Raw genomic sequence first — 20503 nt, 5'->3', positions numbered from 1 at the left:
TGGGAGTTCAACGTTTTTGACTTTCAATTGAATAAACAATTTCAAAAACGAAGATTTTGCAATTCATAGATTTCATCACATTCCCATGTGATTTAAATGAAGTATTGAAAATACTTGCAAGACAATCGAAATCCATTTTTTTTACATTTATTGCCATTAAATATTCGAGCAATGAATAATTTACAGCCACATTTTTATAATAAAACGAAATAATTTATTTATCGAAACGTATGGAACGTTTCCGATTTAAATTACCTAATGACTGGAAACGTAGGTTTGATGGTTCATCAATAACTTTTTTTTTTCATATTATCAAATTGGTCAGCTCTACAAGGACATTATATAGCTGAACAACAAAAGTTTGAATAATCGCTATAATTACTTTAGACAGAGGGCATATTGCGCCTGAAATTCATTGAATTCATTGATTCGCAACCTGATAGCAGATTTGGAGTAAAATTATAATTCTCACATAAGCAGATCAAAAATTGTAGTGAAATCGCAAAACGAAACATAACAGTTTGACGCATTCTCTATATAACATGTCGTCTCTCAGTTTGTCAGATTTTGTTGGTCAATTACAATTACAATTTATTACAATCCATGTAAAAGTTACAACGAATTGGATATAAACTCATGTTCATTTGCTTAGTTTTCAACGATTTCAACGATCTGCTGAAATGCTCAATACGATTTGTGAAACATAACAATAGAAAAGTTTAGTCATCTGTCAGCGAGACAACAAAAAAAGTGATAAGCACTGCCCATTATTCAGGTAAATATAGCAAGATGTTTGGTAAAAACATTGAGGTAATAGATTTTCTATTAGTGATATGTTTAACAATAGAAGTAATTTAGATAAAAAAGCGATAAAAACTTGTGTAAACTTAGTATCTAAAGTAATGAAACATTTCATTTTATTCCGGGTGGCCCCTAGTCTATTAAGAAAATTTTTGCAAAGGAAACATGTTTTGCTAATTGTGGGTCGATATGATATGGACATCATCTACGGGATATAATTAGATGAACAGAGTAAACTTAAAAAATTTCGTGTCTACTTACGTGTATACCATAATCATTCAGCAGGTCATTATCAATGAATCTATTACGAAGAGGAAGCACTATTTACGAATATAAATTGTAATATCGATTAAAGAATATCTCTAGATCGCATGCTGTGTGTATGTGTTTGTTAAATTACACTCTCGTTTTGTGTAAATATTTACGTGATTATTGTTAGACTTAATAAAATCAGCGAATAACATTGGTTAGCGCTTTATTCCACCGAATTATAATTGCCCTGGATAGCCAAATAAACATTATATTCACGAAATAAACATCGTTCTCTTTATGTTAGTTTCTATGAGAAATTGGCATAATCGTAATTATGTTCAAATTACATCACAAAAGTCTGCGGTGAATTCATATTGTATATTCACATACAATTCTTATATTTATATTGTGAAAAGGAAGGTCGCAAAACATGTCCGTATTTATGTCGTTTATGTTCGATTACAGTCATTTCCCATTTAAATAAATGTTTGTATGGATGGCATTTATTTTGCTCAGGCTATCAATTTCATTTTATATCCATATTTCGTAACACTGTGGTTCATAATTGATAGGATTATGGCAAGCTACGGCGCACTGATTGAAATGAATAGATATATGGATAACATTGATAACTCATTAGGTATGACAATCAATGATAAAATTTGAGTGAAAATGTTTCCAACAGTGTTAGCCAATAAATAAACAGGAGATAACGGTTTGTAATTAAATTTGGTTAATGAAGCGTTTTTCGAACGGATGATTCAATGTTATTCTAATCCTCATTAAAATCTTACAGCGGTGTGATCATTCTCAGCGTTTGATTGATAAAAATGAAGGAGAGTAATTAACTCGCCTTTTTATAGAAATGGTCAAACACTTTTATGCGAATTTGCGTTGGGAAGATAAACATGATCCAACCGCATAATTTATTCGTTGCATCAAGAAGAGACGACATAATAAACATCGTAGACATATGAAGAGATAGGTATACTAAAAAAATATGAAACCGACGTTCCAAGTCTGGAATTTCATTTATTTAGACGAGTAAAAACCAATGGGTACACCAACCATTTAACTCTATCAAACTTTATAGTCCCTATTTGTTGTACACAGACTGCAATAAAGAATGTTTTATAGCTTTTCTAAATTTATTTTCCACATAAAACGGAATAATTGTGTAGCTTTTAGTGATTTAATGATTTAGATGCAATGCATGGATTCAATTAAAAGTATTTGCCAAACTCTCATCATACAGCTTTCCACCTCGGTCACTACCTAACGTCTCTAACGTCTCTGTTTAATGTTTCTCTAAATTGAATGTTATGTGACAAAACTGAGAAATTATTATAGAAGCAACCAACCAGTCATTAAATCTTAAATTTAATTTTTATAAAATTTCACTTTTGTTTTGTGCTTATTCGTCTGAAAATTAAGAGAAATGAATCAATTTGCTTGCTTCTGATATATCAGAAAACGTAATTAACACCGACATAAAGACTAACGGTCACAGAGATTTGTATACCGACAACGTCCTTCATCAAATTAAACATAAACTTTTCTATATTAACGATAACAGATGAAATAGGTTAAGATTGGCTCACCTAGTATTTGTATATTACGTAGATGGAAGCACGGGGTTTCAGTGGGTTTCGAACCTTTAGTTTTTTCATGTTGCAGATATTGCAGTGTCAAATTCTGTCCAAGATGTGACATATTTGTAAGGTATTGGCCTTTTTCACAAAGTAACCTTCGTAAAAACAATCTTGAATCTGACAAGAGCACGTGTGCCAACGTGTAAAAAACAAATGTTCAAAACCCACTGCTGAACCGTGGCGATCCGCTTGTCAAACGGACAGTACATAAACAAATTCCATCACCTATTGTAACACGATCACGCTAATTCAAAGTCCATACAGCGGTTTCACCCGCATAAACAATTATAAGTACCTTTGTTTGCATGTGTGGCCCAGCTGTAAAACAGCGGAAGCAAATTCGTGACTAAATTTCACTAACGTCTTCTGTATTTAATAAGTACATATGTAGAACTACGATTTCTTACCTTGGTACTATCTATTGGGTATACAATTTGAGTAAGAAAATTTTCCCGCAGGTACGTTTTATATGCCCGCATCCCGCGTCCGGTGAGCACGTTTTCACAGTCACAGTGATGTAAAGTGCACTTTACCGCGCACTGGCACGCAAAAACATTTTTTAGGTGATCAACTCAATTACATGCCTTTTTTTGCGTCCCGTATAAATATCAATTACGTAAGTCCATTCGTAAACTTGATGAAAAATCAAACAGTTCATTTCAAGCCATACATGTGGGTAATGTTAAAGCTTATAAAAGTTCAGTTTGCTTCCGATTTGGTTTAAAATAATTAAGCTAATGATTAGCGCCGCCATCACAATGTTTGTTTGCCGATTCGATTACCCTCCTTTTATCAAGAACATTGCAACATAGCATTTTCTACGACTATCTATGTCGAATACACCTAGTCTGTGGCATAGTCTCCATCGTATAACAACAATCAATATTGCTAGCACGAACGTGTTCTTTTTTTTCGTCGTAAATAAATACATATAATAATGTTGAAACGTTAAAAACGTTGGGGGTATTATTATATTTTTTTTCCGTTCAATCCAGAGCCGAATCTTGAGCGATTTTAAAGGGGGTGGTAGATGCCACCCAGAATTAAAGTTTGCTTTAAGTTAAGATCTTTGCAATAGTCGAAAGAGAAGTTGGATACAAAGTTTGTGAATTACGTAAGTCGATTTCTCCGTGCCCGAATTTTCCTTAAATCTACTGTAGTCTGGGATACTGCTATAGGTACTACAAAAGTTTTGGGAATGATTTTTTTTTTGTAATTCTCTGAACCCCTTGAAGACAAACATTTTTGAGGGAAAATTATGTGAAATGGTGGATCGGAAGCCGTCAAACAACCATATTTAACCATTTTTAAGTTCTCAGACGATTCAAATATTCCACGGGTAACAAAAACAAAAATCACAGACACTACTACGGCCCTGTCAAGTTGAACCGAACATAAGTAATGTATACGAAATGAAAAATACGTAAGCCTGTGTCTGTATATAAATTTATTAAAAATTGTGAAAAACTAAATGCTGCATTGTATTGTGTATGTACGTGTATTTTTACGTTATATGTACGGTTCTATTCACACTATACGGTAGAGTCAAACAAATTTTCCGTAACTCGACGACGACGACTGAGAAAATGAAATGTTTTTATTTTCATAAAATATTACTGCAGACAATTTTCTCCTTTTCGGCAAAAATTCAAGCAAAATATAATTTAATTGTTGTCATTTTGCATTTCCATTCGACAAAAGTTGACTAATCAGCGAAAGAGGATGTAGTGAATTGTCTTTTGTTTCTGTAGTTTTTTGTCGTTGTTGTTTTTGATGTTCTTTCCACGCTCTTGCTTAATGAACTCTGTGCTTTTATCATCATAATATACCTGTAATCGACGTGTAAAACCTCAGACATTAAGGATGAAAGCACAGTAAATTGATTTAAATATGGAAGAGAGCTGCAATTTTAGTTTTAAATTGATTGAACCACAGATCGCTGCCAAGCACATTAAATTTGAACATAAACTCTAGTTTCATTATATGTAATAGAAAGAAAAGTGTGCGGTGAAAATGGACGGTCGTGTTTTTCTTTTCGCTCCGCAATTTTTGTGAATTTCTCGGTTTATTTGGGGTGAAAATTGTTTCCGAGGGATGTGTGTACGATTTAAAGTTAGCTGGAACTGTCCCGTGTGTGAATAATGTGAAGTGTGAGCGTGAGTGCTGCGTGAATAGCCGGTTAAGTCGGTCTTTGGCGCCGTGACAATGCGATGCAAAATGAGTGAACTGCACAATGCTAAACGCTGAGATTGCTACGGTATGGTATACGTTCGCCCATGGCATCGAAGCGAGATGCTGACGGATGATCTTTCTAACATGTATATTGTATGAAAACTGACCCCTCGACCCTACGTAAGAATCATCTCGAGCAAAGGCTCCGGCGAGCGGTTCATCTCCCTGCTGCCAATCTTCGGGTCTACGAACGTTGTTATTACCGTACCCGTAGGCCCGTCGTTGGCTAGAACAGTCGACTTTATAAACGGACTCAGGTAACTGGACGAATACAGGTAATTTAATGAATGCAGTGGGATGACAAAGCAGGTAACAGGTAAATTTTCCTTGCGGCATTATATTGTGTCGGACTGTATTGCAAGCCTATGAATGATATATGCAAAAGTAGCTAGTCCAGTCACTTAGTCCGGCGACGGTGATTGTTGTTAGTCTTAAGTTTAACACATTTCGGATGGCGGTCCGGCGCTGTTCAATACATCGATACGATGTACACACAGAGTAACAAAGTATTGAACAAGGAGGGCAAAAAGGGGGATCCAAGTGGGTCATTCCACTGTGAGTGATTCAACGTTCAAGCTCTTCCGGAAAGACCACAGGGTCCTATTCGAAATGTGCAAGGTCAAGGTCAAGGTCAAGGTGGCCCCTAGTCTATTAAGAAAATTTTTGCAAAGGAAACATGTTTTGCTAATTGTGGGTCGATATGATATGGACATCATCTACGGGATATAATTAGATGAACAGAGTAAACTTAAAAAATTTCGTGTCTACTTACGTGTATACCATAATCATTCAGCAGGTCATTATCAATGAATCTATTACGAAGAGGAAGCACTATTTACGAATATAAATTGTAATATCGATTAAAGAATATCTCTAGATCGCATGCTGTGTGTATGTGTTTGTTAAATTACACTCTCGTTTTGTGTAAATATTTACGTGATTATTGTTAGACTTAATAAAATCAGCGAATAACATTGGTTAGCGCTTTATTCCACCGAATTATAATTGCCCTGGATAGCCAAATAAACATTATATTCACGAAATAAACATCGTTCTCTTTATGTTAGTTTCTATGAGAAATTGGCATAATCGTAATTATGTTCAAATTACATCACAAAAGTCTGCGGTGAATTCATATTGTATATTCACATACAATTCTTATATTTATATTGTGAAAAGGAAGGTCGCAAAACATGTCCGTATTTATGTCGTTTATGTTCGATTACAGTCATTTCCCATTTAAATAAATGTTTGTATGGATGGCATTTATTTTGCTCAGGCTATCAATTTCATTTTATATCCATATTTCGTAACACTGTGGTTCATAATTGATAGGATTATGGCAAGCTACGGCGCACTGATTGAAATGAATAGATATATGGATAACATTGATAACTCATTAGGTATGACAATCAATGATAAAATTTGAGTGAAAATGTTTCCAACAGTGTTAGCCAATAAATAAACAGGAGATAACGGTTTGTAATTAAATTTGGTTAATGAAGCGTTTTTCGAACGGATGATTCAATGTTATTCTAATCCTCATTAAAATCTTACAGCGGTGTGATCATTCTCAGCGTTTGATTGATAAAAATGAAGGAGAGTAATTAACTCGCCTTTTTATAGAAATGGTCAAACACTTTTATGCGAATTTGCGTTGGGAAGATAAACATGATCCAACCGCATAATTTATTCGTTGCATCAAGAAGAGACGACATAATAAACATCGTAGACATATGAAGAGATAGGTATACTAAAAAAATATGAAACCGACGTTCCAAGTCTGGAATTTCATTTATTTAGACGAGTAAAAACCAATGGGTACACCAACCATTTAACTCTATCAAACTTTATAGTCCCTATTTGTTGTACACAGACTGCAATAAAGAATGTTTTATAGCTTTTCTAAATTTATTTTCCACATAAAACGGAATAATTGTGTAGCTTTTAGTGATTTAATGATTTAGATGCAATGCATGGATTCAATTAAAAGTATTTGCCAAACTCTCATCATACAGCTTTCCACCTCGGTCACTACCTAACGTCTCTAACGTCTCTGTTTAATGTTTCTCTAAATTGAATGTTATGTGACAAAACTGAGAAATTATTATAGAAGCAACCAACCAGTCATTAAATCTTAAATTTAATTTTTATAAAATTTCACTTTTGTTTTGTGCTTATTCGTCTGAAAATTAAGAGAAATGAATCAATTTGCTTGCTTCTGATATATCAGAAAACGTAATTAACACCGACATAAAGACTAACGGTCACAGAGATTTGTATACCGACAACGTCCTTCATCAAATTAAACATAAACTTTTCTATATTAACGATAACAGATGAAATAGGTTAAGATTGGCTCACCTAGTATTTGTATATTACGTAGATGGAAGCACGGGGTTTCAGTGGGTTTCGAACCTTTAGTTTTTTCATGTTGCAGATATTGCAGTGTCAAATTCTGTCCAAGATGTGACATATTTGTAAGGTATTGGCCTTTTTCACAAAGTAACCTTCGTAAAAACAATCTTGAATCTGACAAGAGCACGTGTGCCAACGTGTAAAAAACAAATGTTCAAAACCCACTGCTGAACCGTGGCGATCCGCTTGTCAAACGGACAGTACATAAACAAATTCCATCACCTATTGTAACACGATCACGCTAATTCAAAGTCCATACAGCGGTTTCACCCGCATAAACAATTATAAGTACCTTTGTTTGCATGTGTGGCCCAGCTGTAAAACAGCGGAAGCAAATTCGTGACTAAATTTCACTAACGTCTTCTGTATTTAATAAGTACATATGTAGAACTACGATTTCTTACCTTGGTACTATCTATTGGGTATACAATTTGAGTAAGAAAATTTTCCCGCAGGTACGTTTTATATGCCCGCATCCCGCGTCCGGTGAGCACGTTTTCACAGTCACAGTGATGTAAAGTGCACTTTACCGCGCACTGGCACGCAAAAACATTTTTTAGGTGATCAACTCAATTACATGCCTTTTTTTGCGTCCCGTATAAATATCAATTACGTAAGTCCATTCGTAAACTTGATGAAAAATCAAACAGTTCATTTCAAGCCATACATGTGGGTAATGTTAAAGCTTATAAAAGTTCAGTTTGCTTCCGATTTGGTTTAAAATAATTAAGCTAATGATTAGCGCCGCCATCACAATGTTTGTTTGCCGATTCGATTACCCTCCTTTTATCAAGAACATTGCAACATAGCATTTTCTACGACTATCTATGTCGAATACACCTAGTCTGTGGCATAGTCTCCATCGTATAACAACAATCAATATTGCTAGCACGAACGTGTTCTTTTTTTTCGTCGTAAATAAATACATATAATAATGTTGAAACGTTAAAAACGTTGGGGGTATTATTATATTTTTTTTCCGTTCAATCCAGAGCCGAATCTTGAGCGATTTTAAAGGGGGTGGTAGATGCCACCCAGAATTAAAGTTTGCTTTAAGTTAAGATCTTTGCAATAGTCGAAAGAGAAGTTGGATACAAAGTTTGTGAATTACGTAAGTCGATTTCTCCGTGCCCGAATTTTCCTTAAATCTACTGTAGTCTGGGATACTGCTATAGGTACTACAAAAGTTTTGGGAATGATTTTTTTTTTGTAATTCTCTGAACCCCTTGAAGACAAACATTTTTGAGGGAAAATTATGTGAAATGGTGGATCGGAAGCCGTCAAACAACCATATTTAACCATTTTTAAGTTCTCAGACGATTCAAATATTCCACGGGTAACAAAAACAAAAATCACAGACACTACTACGGCCCTGTCAAGTTGAACCGAACATAAGTAATGTATACGAAATGAAAAATACGTAAGCCTGTGTCTGTATATAAATTTATTAAAAATTGTGAAAAACTAAATGCTGCATTGTATTGTGTATGTACGTGTATTTTTACGTTATATGTACGGTTCTATTCACACTATACGGTAGAGTCAAACAAATTTTCCGTAACTCGACGACGACGACTGAGAAAATGAAATGTTTTTATTTTCATAAAATATTACTGCAGACAATTTTCTCCTTTTCGGCAAAAATTCAAGCAAAATATAATTTAATTGTTGTCATTTTGCATTTCCATTCGACAAAAGTTGACTAATCAGCGAAAGAGGATGTAGTGAATTGTCTTTTGTTTCTGTAGTTTTTTGTCGTTGTTGTTTTTGATGTTCTTTCCACGCTCTTGCTTAATGAACTCTGTGCTTTTATCATCATAATATACCTGTAATCGACGTGTAAAACCTCAGACATTAAGGATGAAAGCACAGTAAATTGATTTAAATATGGAAGAGAGCTGCAATTTTAGTTTTAAATTGATTGAACCACAGATCGCTGCCAAGCACATTAAATTTGAACATAAACTCTAGTTTCATTATATGTAATAGAAAGAAAAGTGTGCGGTGAAAATGGACGGTCGTGTTTTTCTTTTCGCTCCGCAATTTTTGTGAATTTCTCGGTTTATTTGGGGTGAAAATTGTTTCCGAGGGATGTGTGTACGATTTAAAGTTAGCTGGAACTGTCCCGTGTGTGAATAATGTGAAGTGTGAGCGTGAGTGCTGCGTGAATAGCCGGTTAAGTCGGTCTTTGGCGCCGTGACAATGCGATGCAAAATGAGTGAACTGCACAATGCTAAACGCTGAGATTGCTACGGTATGGTATACGTTCGCCCATGGCATCGAAGCGAGATGCTGACGGATGATCTTTCTAACATGTATATTGTATGAAAACTGACCCCTCGACCCTACGTAAGAATCATCTCGAGCAAAGGCTCCGGCGAGCGGTTCATCTCCCTGCTGCCAATCTTCGGGTCTACGAACGTTGTTATTACCGTACCCGTAGGCCCGTCGTTGGCTAGAACAGTCGACTTTATAAACGGACTCAGGTAACTGGACGAATACAGGTAATTTAATGAATGCAGTGGGATGACAAAGCAGGTAACAGGTAAATTTTCCTTGCGGCATTATATTGTGTCGGACTGTATTGCAAGCCTATGAATGATATATGCAAAAGTAGCTAGTCCAGTCACTTAGTCCGGCGACGGTGATTGTTGTTAGTCTTAAGTTTAACACATTTCGGATGGCGGTCCGGCGCTGTTCAATACATCGATACGATGTACACACAGAGTAACAAAGTATTGAACAAGGAGGGCAAAAAGGGGGATCCAAGTGGGTCATTCCACTGTGAGTGATTCAACGTTCAAGCTCTTCCGGAAAGACCACAGGGTCCTATTCGAAATGTGCAAGGTCAAGGTCAAGGTTTCATTATATGTAATAGAGTCTCTTATAAAAACAATTACTTTGGCAGACAGCAAGTGTATTACCTTTTTTCTCAACATATTGACATAAAATCTATTACTTCATTAGTGTTAACATAAGACAACATAAGACATGGTTCATTCATTGTTTTTTGACTTCGCTAATAGATTGAATAGCCGTCTGCGACTATCACAACTTGGTGGAAACGTTTGTTTCCTAGTTGATACAATAAATTCTTCAACAGGGTCTCCTTAACAATTTTATAATTTTTGCAGTTTGAGAATTATAAGAACAGACGCTTTTAAATCAATTAATGTTATTCATTCCACCTGTATTTTTTAGAATTGAGGAGCAGGACATTCATTCATGTGTACGAACACGTTGCTGGACTTCAAGAATATTGCGTAAATCATTTTTATCGCTCGAACCAGCGTGTTCTGAATGAATGCCCTGCTCCGTATGATTCACGCAAACATCGTAATGTTGGTAACACATGTGGAATGAATCGACATTGAAACTGTTTGAAATTGTCCACTCTTATAATTGTCAATCATTCAAGCTGATTTAAATTTAATGAAGGTTTATCCTTTATCCTTTAAGGAGGATAACATTTCTTGTCTCGACAATGATGACAAAAAATCGATGAGCTCTGGTTGTAATGTTGTTTTATAGCCCAATATCCACAGAAGGAAGTAGGTACATAGCAAGTCTGTTTTGCTATACTTCGTTGGAGCATTACACCTACACTAACTGTAATACATTGTATTGGATGAAAATTGAGTTGGTGCACCCTAATAGATCTTCATCATATACAGGAAAATGTGTGCTGCTGACGTAATAAAATTAAACATTAGATCTAACAGATTTAAAGTTTGAATCGCTTTAAAACGTAAATAACTATAACTATAACTATAGGCTAATTTGTCGTTATATGCAACAGAATACCTTGCTTTAAAATAAATTTCCACAAAATAAAGGGATAAGAGTGCATAAAGATGATAAAAACAAGCTTTTGTAAGGTAAATTGGAAAGAAAAATTGTCGACAAAAAAAATTGTAAGGAAATAAGAGGGCCAAATAACTGTTTTTCATGTTTTCCTTGAAGAAATGCTTTAATTCCCGTTGTAATACAACAATAAAAGTAACTTGAACAACAAGCCACATGATAAGAATTCTGCAGACGAAATTTATGTTTCTTTTCCGCTTTCGAAGCATAAAAACATATTTTTGTATATTTTATAATGTTAGTCTTAAAACATTGTTATTTGTTTTTAAATATATAACAACCAAGGATATAATGCCACCCAGTAAAAAGGTATATTCCAATTCAAAACTAAACAATTTGCAAAGGAGGTCACTAAATTCTCTTTATTTGACATGTATAACAAAAAGTATTTTTGAATTTATTTGCTGTGAATTAGGGAGTTTATTTTATTTGATAACATCGGCGTTTAAATTCAAATATATCCCACAGCAAAAAAGCGGTATACGATTGACTGTATAACGTTACATGTCTTCATTTTCGAGTATATTATTTTCACCTGCACGATATTTATTTCGATTATTTTACCAAATAAACGTGAAGTGTATGCGGGTCAATAATAACACCAATAATTTCTACCGTTCGAACTGTGTAGGATCAAAAGAGTTGCATTGTAAATTTGCACAATATAGTTTCTTTGAACCGGCATTTTGGATGCTCGCTAAAATAAAACTGAAATTTTATCAAGATTTTTTTTACACCAGAGACGAGAGATTTTTCTAAATGTTTATTTTTCCCAATTTTTCATCACCTGCCTTTATATCGTCGGCGAGAATAACTATATTACCCATTGCTGAAATAATGTTTACATCAATCGTGACGAATGAAAATCTTGAGGATTAGATTTGAGCTCTATGAACCGTTATGTTTTACCCTTCGTTGACCTTTAGCCAAGTATATTATTAGCATTATGTACTGATTTACATTCGTTTTAATTATTTCGGAAGGTATCATGCCAAAGTTCTATAATTATAGAGTTGAAACGGCTTATTGTTATCGCTGTAATATGATCATCAATTTGTTTTCTTTTCTTTTTTAAGTTTTAATTGAAAGTTTTATGATAAAGAGGGAAAATGAAAAGAATTGCAGAGCATGTTGAGTTTACCACGAGAGGTAGATGAACGTAGAAAATCTTCTTGAGTTATTTTAGATTTAATTTTGATGGCAAGGAAGCGTTACGTAATTCTATTTCTAATCCTTTAGAGAAAATCCTTAAAACTCGTCAAGAAATCATGAGAAAACCCTCTGAAGATTTTTTTTATAAAATCATTTGTCACTTTAGGGAAATTACGTTGGCCTATAGAGGCGCCACAATTTTTTGATTAGTAATTTTATGACGAAATGTTTCTAAAAAATTGGTTTGGATAAAGTACAATACTTGTTTTTCAGTACTTTTTACTATTTACTTTTAAAAAGCGAAGATGTAAAGTGACTAAGTCCCAATCATATCATCTGTTATAGGCACCGTTGACAAAAATATATAATGCGCTCAAGCTGACTAGCATTTGCTATTTTATAAAATAGATGTTGAGTTGAAACAAATGAAGAGGAAGATTTTATCTCAAATGAAGTAGGAGATTCAATGACTATGCTGATCGATATACTTTATTTTTATTTAGGTTAGTCCGATTTAGTCCGACGCAGGCACATAAGAAAACAATTAAAAATGTGTAAATCGTACACTTCTATCTGATCTGTTAAAGATAATGTATCGCTCATTAGTTTCTCACTTGGTATATTCAAAAATTCGATCTATTACTGTTTTAACAACGGACATGTTGAAAATTAATTGTAGTAAACGAAACAATAAAAGTTTACTATCGAAGCGCACATATTCCCTGACTAAAAAAGTCCCTCAAAAGTGGTGAATTTCACTAAATGTTGGACTATAAAAAATAGGTCAGAATCGCCGTTTCTAAAAGTTTTGGGAGTGTCAACGTAAACGTGGCTTTAGAGAGGAAATAGAAGTTAATTAAGAAAACACTTCAATTAATTTCATTCATCAAAACAAGTTGGGAATTTCGGCGGTGGAATGCAATGGTCTCTGGAAGTGAAAGGAATTACCTTCCTATTCTATCATTTGTAAGATTTTTGAAAATTTTTCGTTTGAGACAGAATTGTTAGAAAACATTTTACAAAAAAAAAGTTGAATGCGAGATTTACTTTCTAAATTAACATCATAATATTGCACTCGAGCTGGAAATTGTTCACTTTACCGCAATGGAATGAAATCGTTTTCCGAAGAAAAATAGTTTTAAAGTTTTATAATGGATCGGAGCTCACGTCAACACCATAATGCCTAGTCATTATTGCTTTTTTGTTTAACTTGAAATGGTTGCTTTTTTGTAAGATTTTTTTTACGATGACGACCGACCCATATTTTATGTTATATAAAATGTATGACTTTATACGTTAGTGGATATAATTTTTATTGTAGTTCTGTGAATGCCATTGGTTAGAGCCGCAATCATAAACAATAAAAGACACATTTTCCTTGCCATCAAAACATGAGAAAACCATGGGAAAAATGGTATACTGTATTGTGACATATACGGGTGGGATATGATATAAGTTCGTGTAAACTAAAATAAACAAAAGTGATGCATGTGCTGCAAATCTTTCTATGTTCTGGCACAGTTGTAAACTCTTTTTCTATGGTTTAGTACCGTTCTGAACTCTGTATCTGTTAGACACATTGATGTCTCGGAGGACTTGCATTTATCTCATTAAATTCATTACAAAAAAGAGATGCCCGACAAAGTTGTTGCATTTCGCCTTTCATTTAATTTTATTATTCAGTTGTATAATGTCGACGAAAGCGTTCATTAGAATTCTTATCACGAAAATCGTAATTATGAATGTACAGACATTATATCTGCAGAATAAAATGTCACATACCCTACCCAAGATATCTTTCGATGCAGCTCGGAGAGTTATTTTAATGAAATAGTTGTTGTGAATCAATCAACTTTCGTTCCCCAGTCGAAGACAAAAACCAAAAACGATTAGCAAAATACGAATAAATAGAGAGCGAAAGATAGCATCATTCAATTAATATAACTTGCGATGCATGTATGTAACATGTAACATATTTCCCGTAACAAAGAAAATTAATTGAATTGATCGTGGCAGTTATAATTGATTTATAGATTGAACAATTTCAATGGGAGCTAATATATGATATTCCGATGTTACACTTGAATGGAATATAAATTGTACATAAGTCGTAACTTAATTAAATTTTGTAAACACCACTGTTGTACACATTATATATTAGTCCTCATAGGACGTTTGATGCATTGCTTTATTTGTGTGAATTTATTGGATTTAATCTCATTATTTACGGATTCACTGCTTGAGGAGCTTAATTATAATTTGATAGCTGCTGGGAGAAAATGGAGTGGAGATTTTTGTTTTGTTCTCTATGAGGTCCACAATTAAAGACTTAACGTACTGTGTATCAAAGTCTTTAGACTAAATCTGTAAGCTTTTATCGGCCAAATTATTTTCCAAATGTTATCTCTGAAACATTACAAATTTATGAATGCTTTGAATCTCATAGCAGGACACTTCACATGTTCAAACTTCTTAGGCATCACTTTCGACAACTGTACCTCCCCCTGAACCTTTATACAATGTTCGTGAACCAGCCGGAAAGCAACGAATTGAATTGGGCATTGTTCAACGATGTGTTGCATTGATTGTACAGCACTGCTGTCACAATTACAAAACAGCGAGTATTGGAAATTCCAATGGTGCACGGATTTGCCGGATCGGCCGTGTCCGGGGTAGGGAAAAACCGTTGAATTTACATTAGAAAATAGTTACAGTCGAACTGTATATGTAAGCTGACGTTCGTGGATATTTCAATTAACCTTACATAGTAGAGCGATGGACTCATACACTATGCGGCTCGGGTTCTATTACCGTTAGAAACATTGTTGAAAGGGTTTTCCTAATCGTAAATGATAACTCAACGCTTTTGAACAGCTCCATCGAAATTATTAGTCTCAAGAAAACATTGTCTCATAGATTGTCTCAGACGACTCATACGTTACATGTACTAGTAACATTTAAATCATTAGAAAGGGCAAGCGCGTAATAATGATTAAATCTGTTACTTCATTTGTTCAAAGTATATCCGAAATAGCTATAATAAAATCTATTACTTCACTTGCTTTAACAGACATTATTCACTAAATGTCACGTTAACAGGACATCTTCATTTTTCGATGCTATTGATAAAGGATGATTTTCCAATCATTATCATTTCACGTCTCTCATTCCACGTCTCACACTCTACAACCTTCTTATTGATGAACACTGCGCTAAACAGTGACAAAATATTTGAGAACCAAGATTGCATTGTATCATAATGCATTCGGTCTCGGTTTAAAAAATTTCACACGGGAAGCACAATTTCCTTCATATGCTGTGCTACCGGCTAGTTTGAAAATTCGATAAATGCATCATTTTTTAGGCTAGAGGCATATATAATGTGAGCTTAATGTTTAACGGCCCATTAAAAGTGACAAATTGATCACTTTTTACTCGTCACAGCTGTGAATTTTCAAACTCGAATAAAAATGAAAATCGCAAAACCTTTGAACAAGTTATTAGTATACAAACGACCGCAGGAGTCGTATACACACTAGCCAAATAATTAACATTACCAGCAATAGTTTCCAAGCTTCAGCTGACCACTAACTTGATATAACTATTCGGGAAGGCAATACTAAAAGTACGATAAATCAAATTGGTTCCCGTAACGTAACTTTATCGAACATTCATCGATCGGTAGAGTTAATATATTCCCCTTTGCGATTCCTATACGAAATAAATTCCATTATTCCCATGCGTCACTGAAACATTTTCTTTCTTTCAAATATAGCCAAATTACACCATATGCACAGAATAAATTTTGCCCATTCCTTTCATCTTTATGCATTCCGACTCGCATTCCAAATTCAAAATGTGAGATATAATAAGACCTTATTTCGTATGAAATTGGGAACATATTGGAAAAATATGAATTTTTAGACGTTATGTATGGAGCGGTATGGTAGATAAGGAAATTGTGTTTATTTAAACGGCCAGTGTCGAGACGATTTTTAAATTCGACGCCTTGAATAATGAACATCGAATAATAATCATCAGAACGTGAAGGACAGGAAATTACAATATGGATTTAAAATGATAACTCGATGTACAAATTATGAGTTAACTTCTCTACGTACATAATATAGGGAGTCGAGCTATAATCACCAAGTTTATTGACTAAATCGCAATGTCTCTTTCAAAGTGTCACTCCAAATTAAATTTTCAACTCTCATTGGTGCACAAACTGTCCCAAATGCACCAGCTGATACGAAGTTGCAATCGATTTTTATAAGTCATCCATTGTACTGAAAATTCAAACTTTCTATAACTTCTAGTGACGAAAACAACCGTATTCCCCATTTTAAACATACGCTATCGCCGACCCGTACGAAACACCTATTCGTATCAAAAGCTTTTAATGTGAAAATGCTATTACTCAGGGAGTCCAATTCGAAGTGTTACAAACGTTAGCGTAAACTTATAAGAGTTATAATACTTCGTATAGGTCTAAAAATCAAGGTAAATGTATTGGACAAAATGAATGCAACTCTCTCATAATACTGTAAAAGATATCATCACAAATTTTCACACTTTTTAATGGAAATCGAATTACACTTTCTTTTTCAGAAGTGGTTTCCACACAATTTTCTTTATGCCTTAACATTTCCTCCACATCTATACTGTTTAAAGTGACGATTATATTTATGTATAGTCTAGTCATTAGTATGCTTGTATTACATACGTCATTACATTCTTAATAGGTATATTAAGCGCCATAAAAACAGCGATAACTATAACAATATAAATGATAATCTCTAACTAACATACACGAGTGAAATAATCGCGGAAATAATGAATGCATGATTTATCACTTTTACTGGTTTCATATATTCATATTACATACGGATACGTAGACAGTGGAGTGTGTGAATACATTTTCATACCCCATTTCCACCACTCGCAATACATTCTCAATCACATCAAAATCAATCAATAAAAATTATTTCTATTTTTCAGATCGTAGTTTTTTGGTCGCCAATGCTCAATCGGAGACATTTCATATCATATTCTGTTCTGATGGTTTCTGTAAAATGACTGGTTTCACGCGCGCCGAGGTAATGCAACGTGCTAGTACAACAGAATTTCTACATGGACCAATGACATCACAACAGGCTGTAAATCTAATTAAGGACGCTCTATCGAAGGGCTTTGAGAAACATTTCGAAATACTTTATTATAGGAAAAATGGTAAGATAATCGATAAAATAGTTACCGATAGTTATATGAGGAGTATTCCTGTCAAAGTTTATCGATACTTCGAGGAAATGGCAAAAAAGCACTCAGCAATAAGTTTAGCAATAGAGGGTTGAATTTGTCAGCACCAACAAACTTTGACAGGAATAACACCTACTGATTTTAAGCAACAAATACTTCCCATTTTTTTTTATCGAATGTTAGATTATTATAGTCTCATTTAGAGCTACCAGCAGGTAATATAAAAATGTATGAGTAAATTTTTCGTTTATTGGACAATGAACTACCAATCCTGCGCACCCAATAGTCATCTGTTATGTACAGAAATCAGAAAATTAAGTCATGGGTGTTGAACTTTTATAAAAAAAAAATTGTTGAACGGAATGAAGTAGAAGATTTTGTGTCAAACACTACACTAAAACTTTAACCAAAGGATGTTATGGCAGACTTAAAGTTTGTTAATGGGTAACGTGGATATGTTTTTACTTTTAAACCGGTTTACAAGTTCAATTCAAGCCGAGTGCGTTACCTTTGGGCCTGTTGCGCCATTTCCGCTTCAATTTTCTTCCCACATCATCGGTACCATTGGTACCTTATTCGTGGTTCTTATCAAATTGGAAGCAGCTCAAAAACGGCAATTCCGAGAATGTCAAAAGGGGTGTCAAGTTTGTCAAAGTTTCAACAATGCCAAAGTTGACAGGAGAAAAATTTCTAACGAAAATGATTTTCAAGTGGACATTACTACTACTCACTTTATTTTTACTGAATTTTAAGAAAAAAAGGGTACCGACAAGCTGGTGCCAAGTTGAAACTTATTGCCAGTCAAGATGTTATGGATTGAATCCACTTCTGACTGAAATTAGTTTTTTAGCACCACGATGAAATTTTAGAGCGTAGGTCAGAAAGAGTTGTGTAATGAGGTACTGGCTCAACTTTGATCATTCTTTTGCAACGAACGAATTTCAAAGAAAATCTTTCCATTTAGCAATTACCGTCAATGCCTATATAATTCTGGAATCTGACACCTCTTTCGTTTAAAGTTATTTAACTTTAACTTTTAGCATACGTTTTGCTTTGCAATTGAACCATACTCCGAACTCAATGTTTGTTCTAGTCATCTGTGTTGATAACAGATGTCTATCTAATAAACAGATCAAAGATTATTACCCGCCCTGTGCTGACTCATGCATTGTTCGTTTTTTTTTTCCACAACTAAGTTGTACACCAGCAATACATTGATATTAATTTTTATGAATAATTTATGTTCAATTTTACTTGTCAATGAAAGAAAACTTTTTGGTGGAAAATGTTAAGAAAAACAACATGAAAAGTTCATAATTATTTAATTGCGTTTAAGTTTTCCATTCATCCGACTAGCTTTACCATTTCGAAAGTTTCGTATAAATTATTTTTCAAGTAATAATTAAAACTTTGTTGTCGTTACAATTTGATTGCAATTTGCGATTAGAAAGCGCTCTTACAACGACTTACAGTATTTATAATATAAAATAATTTCGAAAATATTTGATTGGTTGGTCGTATTTCGTTTTTCTTGTGTTTTCTTTTTCACTAAATTTTGCTGTAAATCGTAATCACTTTCCGTTGAAAATATTTCCACCGCCAAACTTTTCCTAATAAAAGAAAAGTGAACGAACGAACGAACGAACGAGAACAAACAAAAACCGCACCAACCCCTCACAACCATAATAATTAATGCTCAACTAATTTTAAAGTCATTACAATGTGCAAATATAAATAATGGTAATATCTATGACTCAGTAAACTTTATACGTAACTATCTTTCCGATTCAATGATTTTATATTCCGTCGAAGAGGCATTTTATTCACGAAATATACTTTTCCACTCATGCATATAGATAACATTGTAAATACACTCTGTCTGTACATACTCGACATATTGTTCATTTCGTACTCATTATTCCAAGATAGACATACACCACTCTGGCCACTGTTGCCACTATTATATATAAACTCTTTTAACTTCCGAACAGACATGTTCACAAGTCACAAAATTTGTTCATGATTGAAATGCAGCACCATCCACTACATCCTATGCTATTATGACGTTAAAGGTCAAGTATATAATATCTGAGAAAAGCTCTCAACCATAACTTTTTGTTATGCCTGGCAACGAAACTAGCAAGACAAAAAAAATGCTATCTACGAGTTCCAAGTTTAAGTAAAGTCGTTTAGGTTATTCAGAAAAAAAACTGCTGAGAATTATCTTTTGATTATACAAGCACAATGTGAGAGGCAATGTTATGTTGAAGTACTTGTTGGAGGATTTTCCATTGATTTTATCCGTGTCATAAAAAGTGTTTAATGAAGTGTTGGGTGGGTGTTTATTAAACAAAGATTAAAAGAGGCAGTTTCACTTTGAGCATAAGTTACGTGGCATGGCAAAAAGGTGACATGAGGAACAGTAAGTGCGCTCAAAACTATGAAGAAAAAAAAATATTGTACAGACCAACGCACCGTTTCACTATTCTCGTTTCGTAATCTCAAATTAAGATCATCATTATTTATAAAAAAAAAGTGTCTAGGGCTCACTTATAGTAAATTACATACTTGCGCGGAAAATTGTTGTTTTGAAGAGTGTGAAATTTGTATTCTGAGCCGAAGGCGAAGTATACAGCCACACGAGTCAAAACAACGATATCCGCGCAATTATGTAGTTTATTTTACCTCTTAAGTGCGGCGAAAGTAAATTTTTCTTTTGCGGTCCCCCTGCGAAAAAGAATTTTCGCAGCACATATGACGTAAAAAGATTTTGTACGTGTGTCGATTATTAACAATCCCATCAAGCCAATGACAGGGCTAAGACTATATCAAAATGTAAAATAGATCGTTGACCTTTGACGTCAAAGCTAGCT

General features: G+C 34.1%; 1 protein-coding gene across 6 annotated transcripts in view; it reads left to right on the top strand.

The window, feature by feature from the left end:
• LOC119079989 (potassium voltage-gated channel subfamily H member 6) overlaps positions 1 to 20503 on the top strand; it is a 108834-nt gene that overhangs the window by 14425 nt on the left and 73906 nt on the right. For all 6 annotated transcript variants that reach the window (XM_037188149.1, XM_037188146.1, XM_037188150.1 and 3 more), the window contains exon 3: positions 17373 to 17603. In XM_037188149.1, coding sequence (XP_037044044.1) covers positions 17373 to 17603 — 231 coding nt within the window. The remainder of the gene's footprint in view (positions 1 to 17372; positions 17604 to 20503) is intronic.

Source organism: Bradysia coprophila, unplaced genomic scaffold, assembly GCF_014529535.1.
Source record: "Bradysia coprophila strain Holo2 unplaced genomic scaffold, BU_Bcop_v1 contig_350, whole genome shotgun sequence".
Lineage (NCBI taxonomy): Eukaryota > Metazoa > Arthropoda > Insecta > Diptera > Sciaridae > Bradysia > Bradysia coprophila.
Note: the sequence above shows the minus strand (reverse complement) of the source record. Positions and strands in the feature narration are given on the sequence as shown.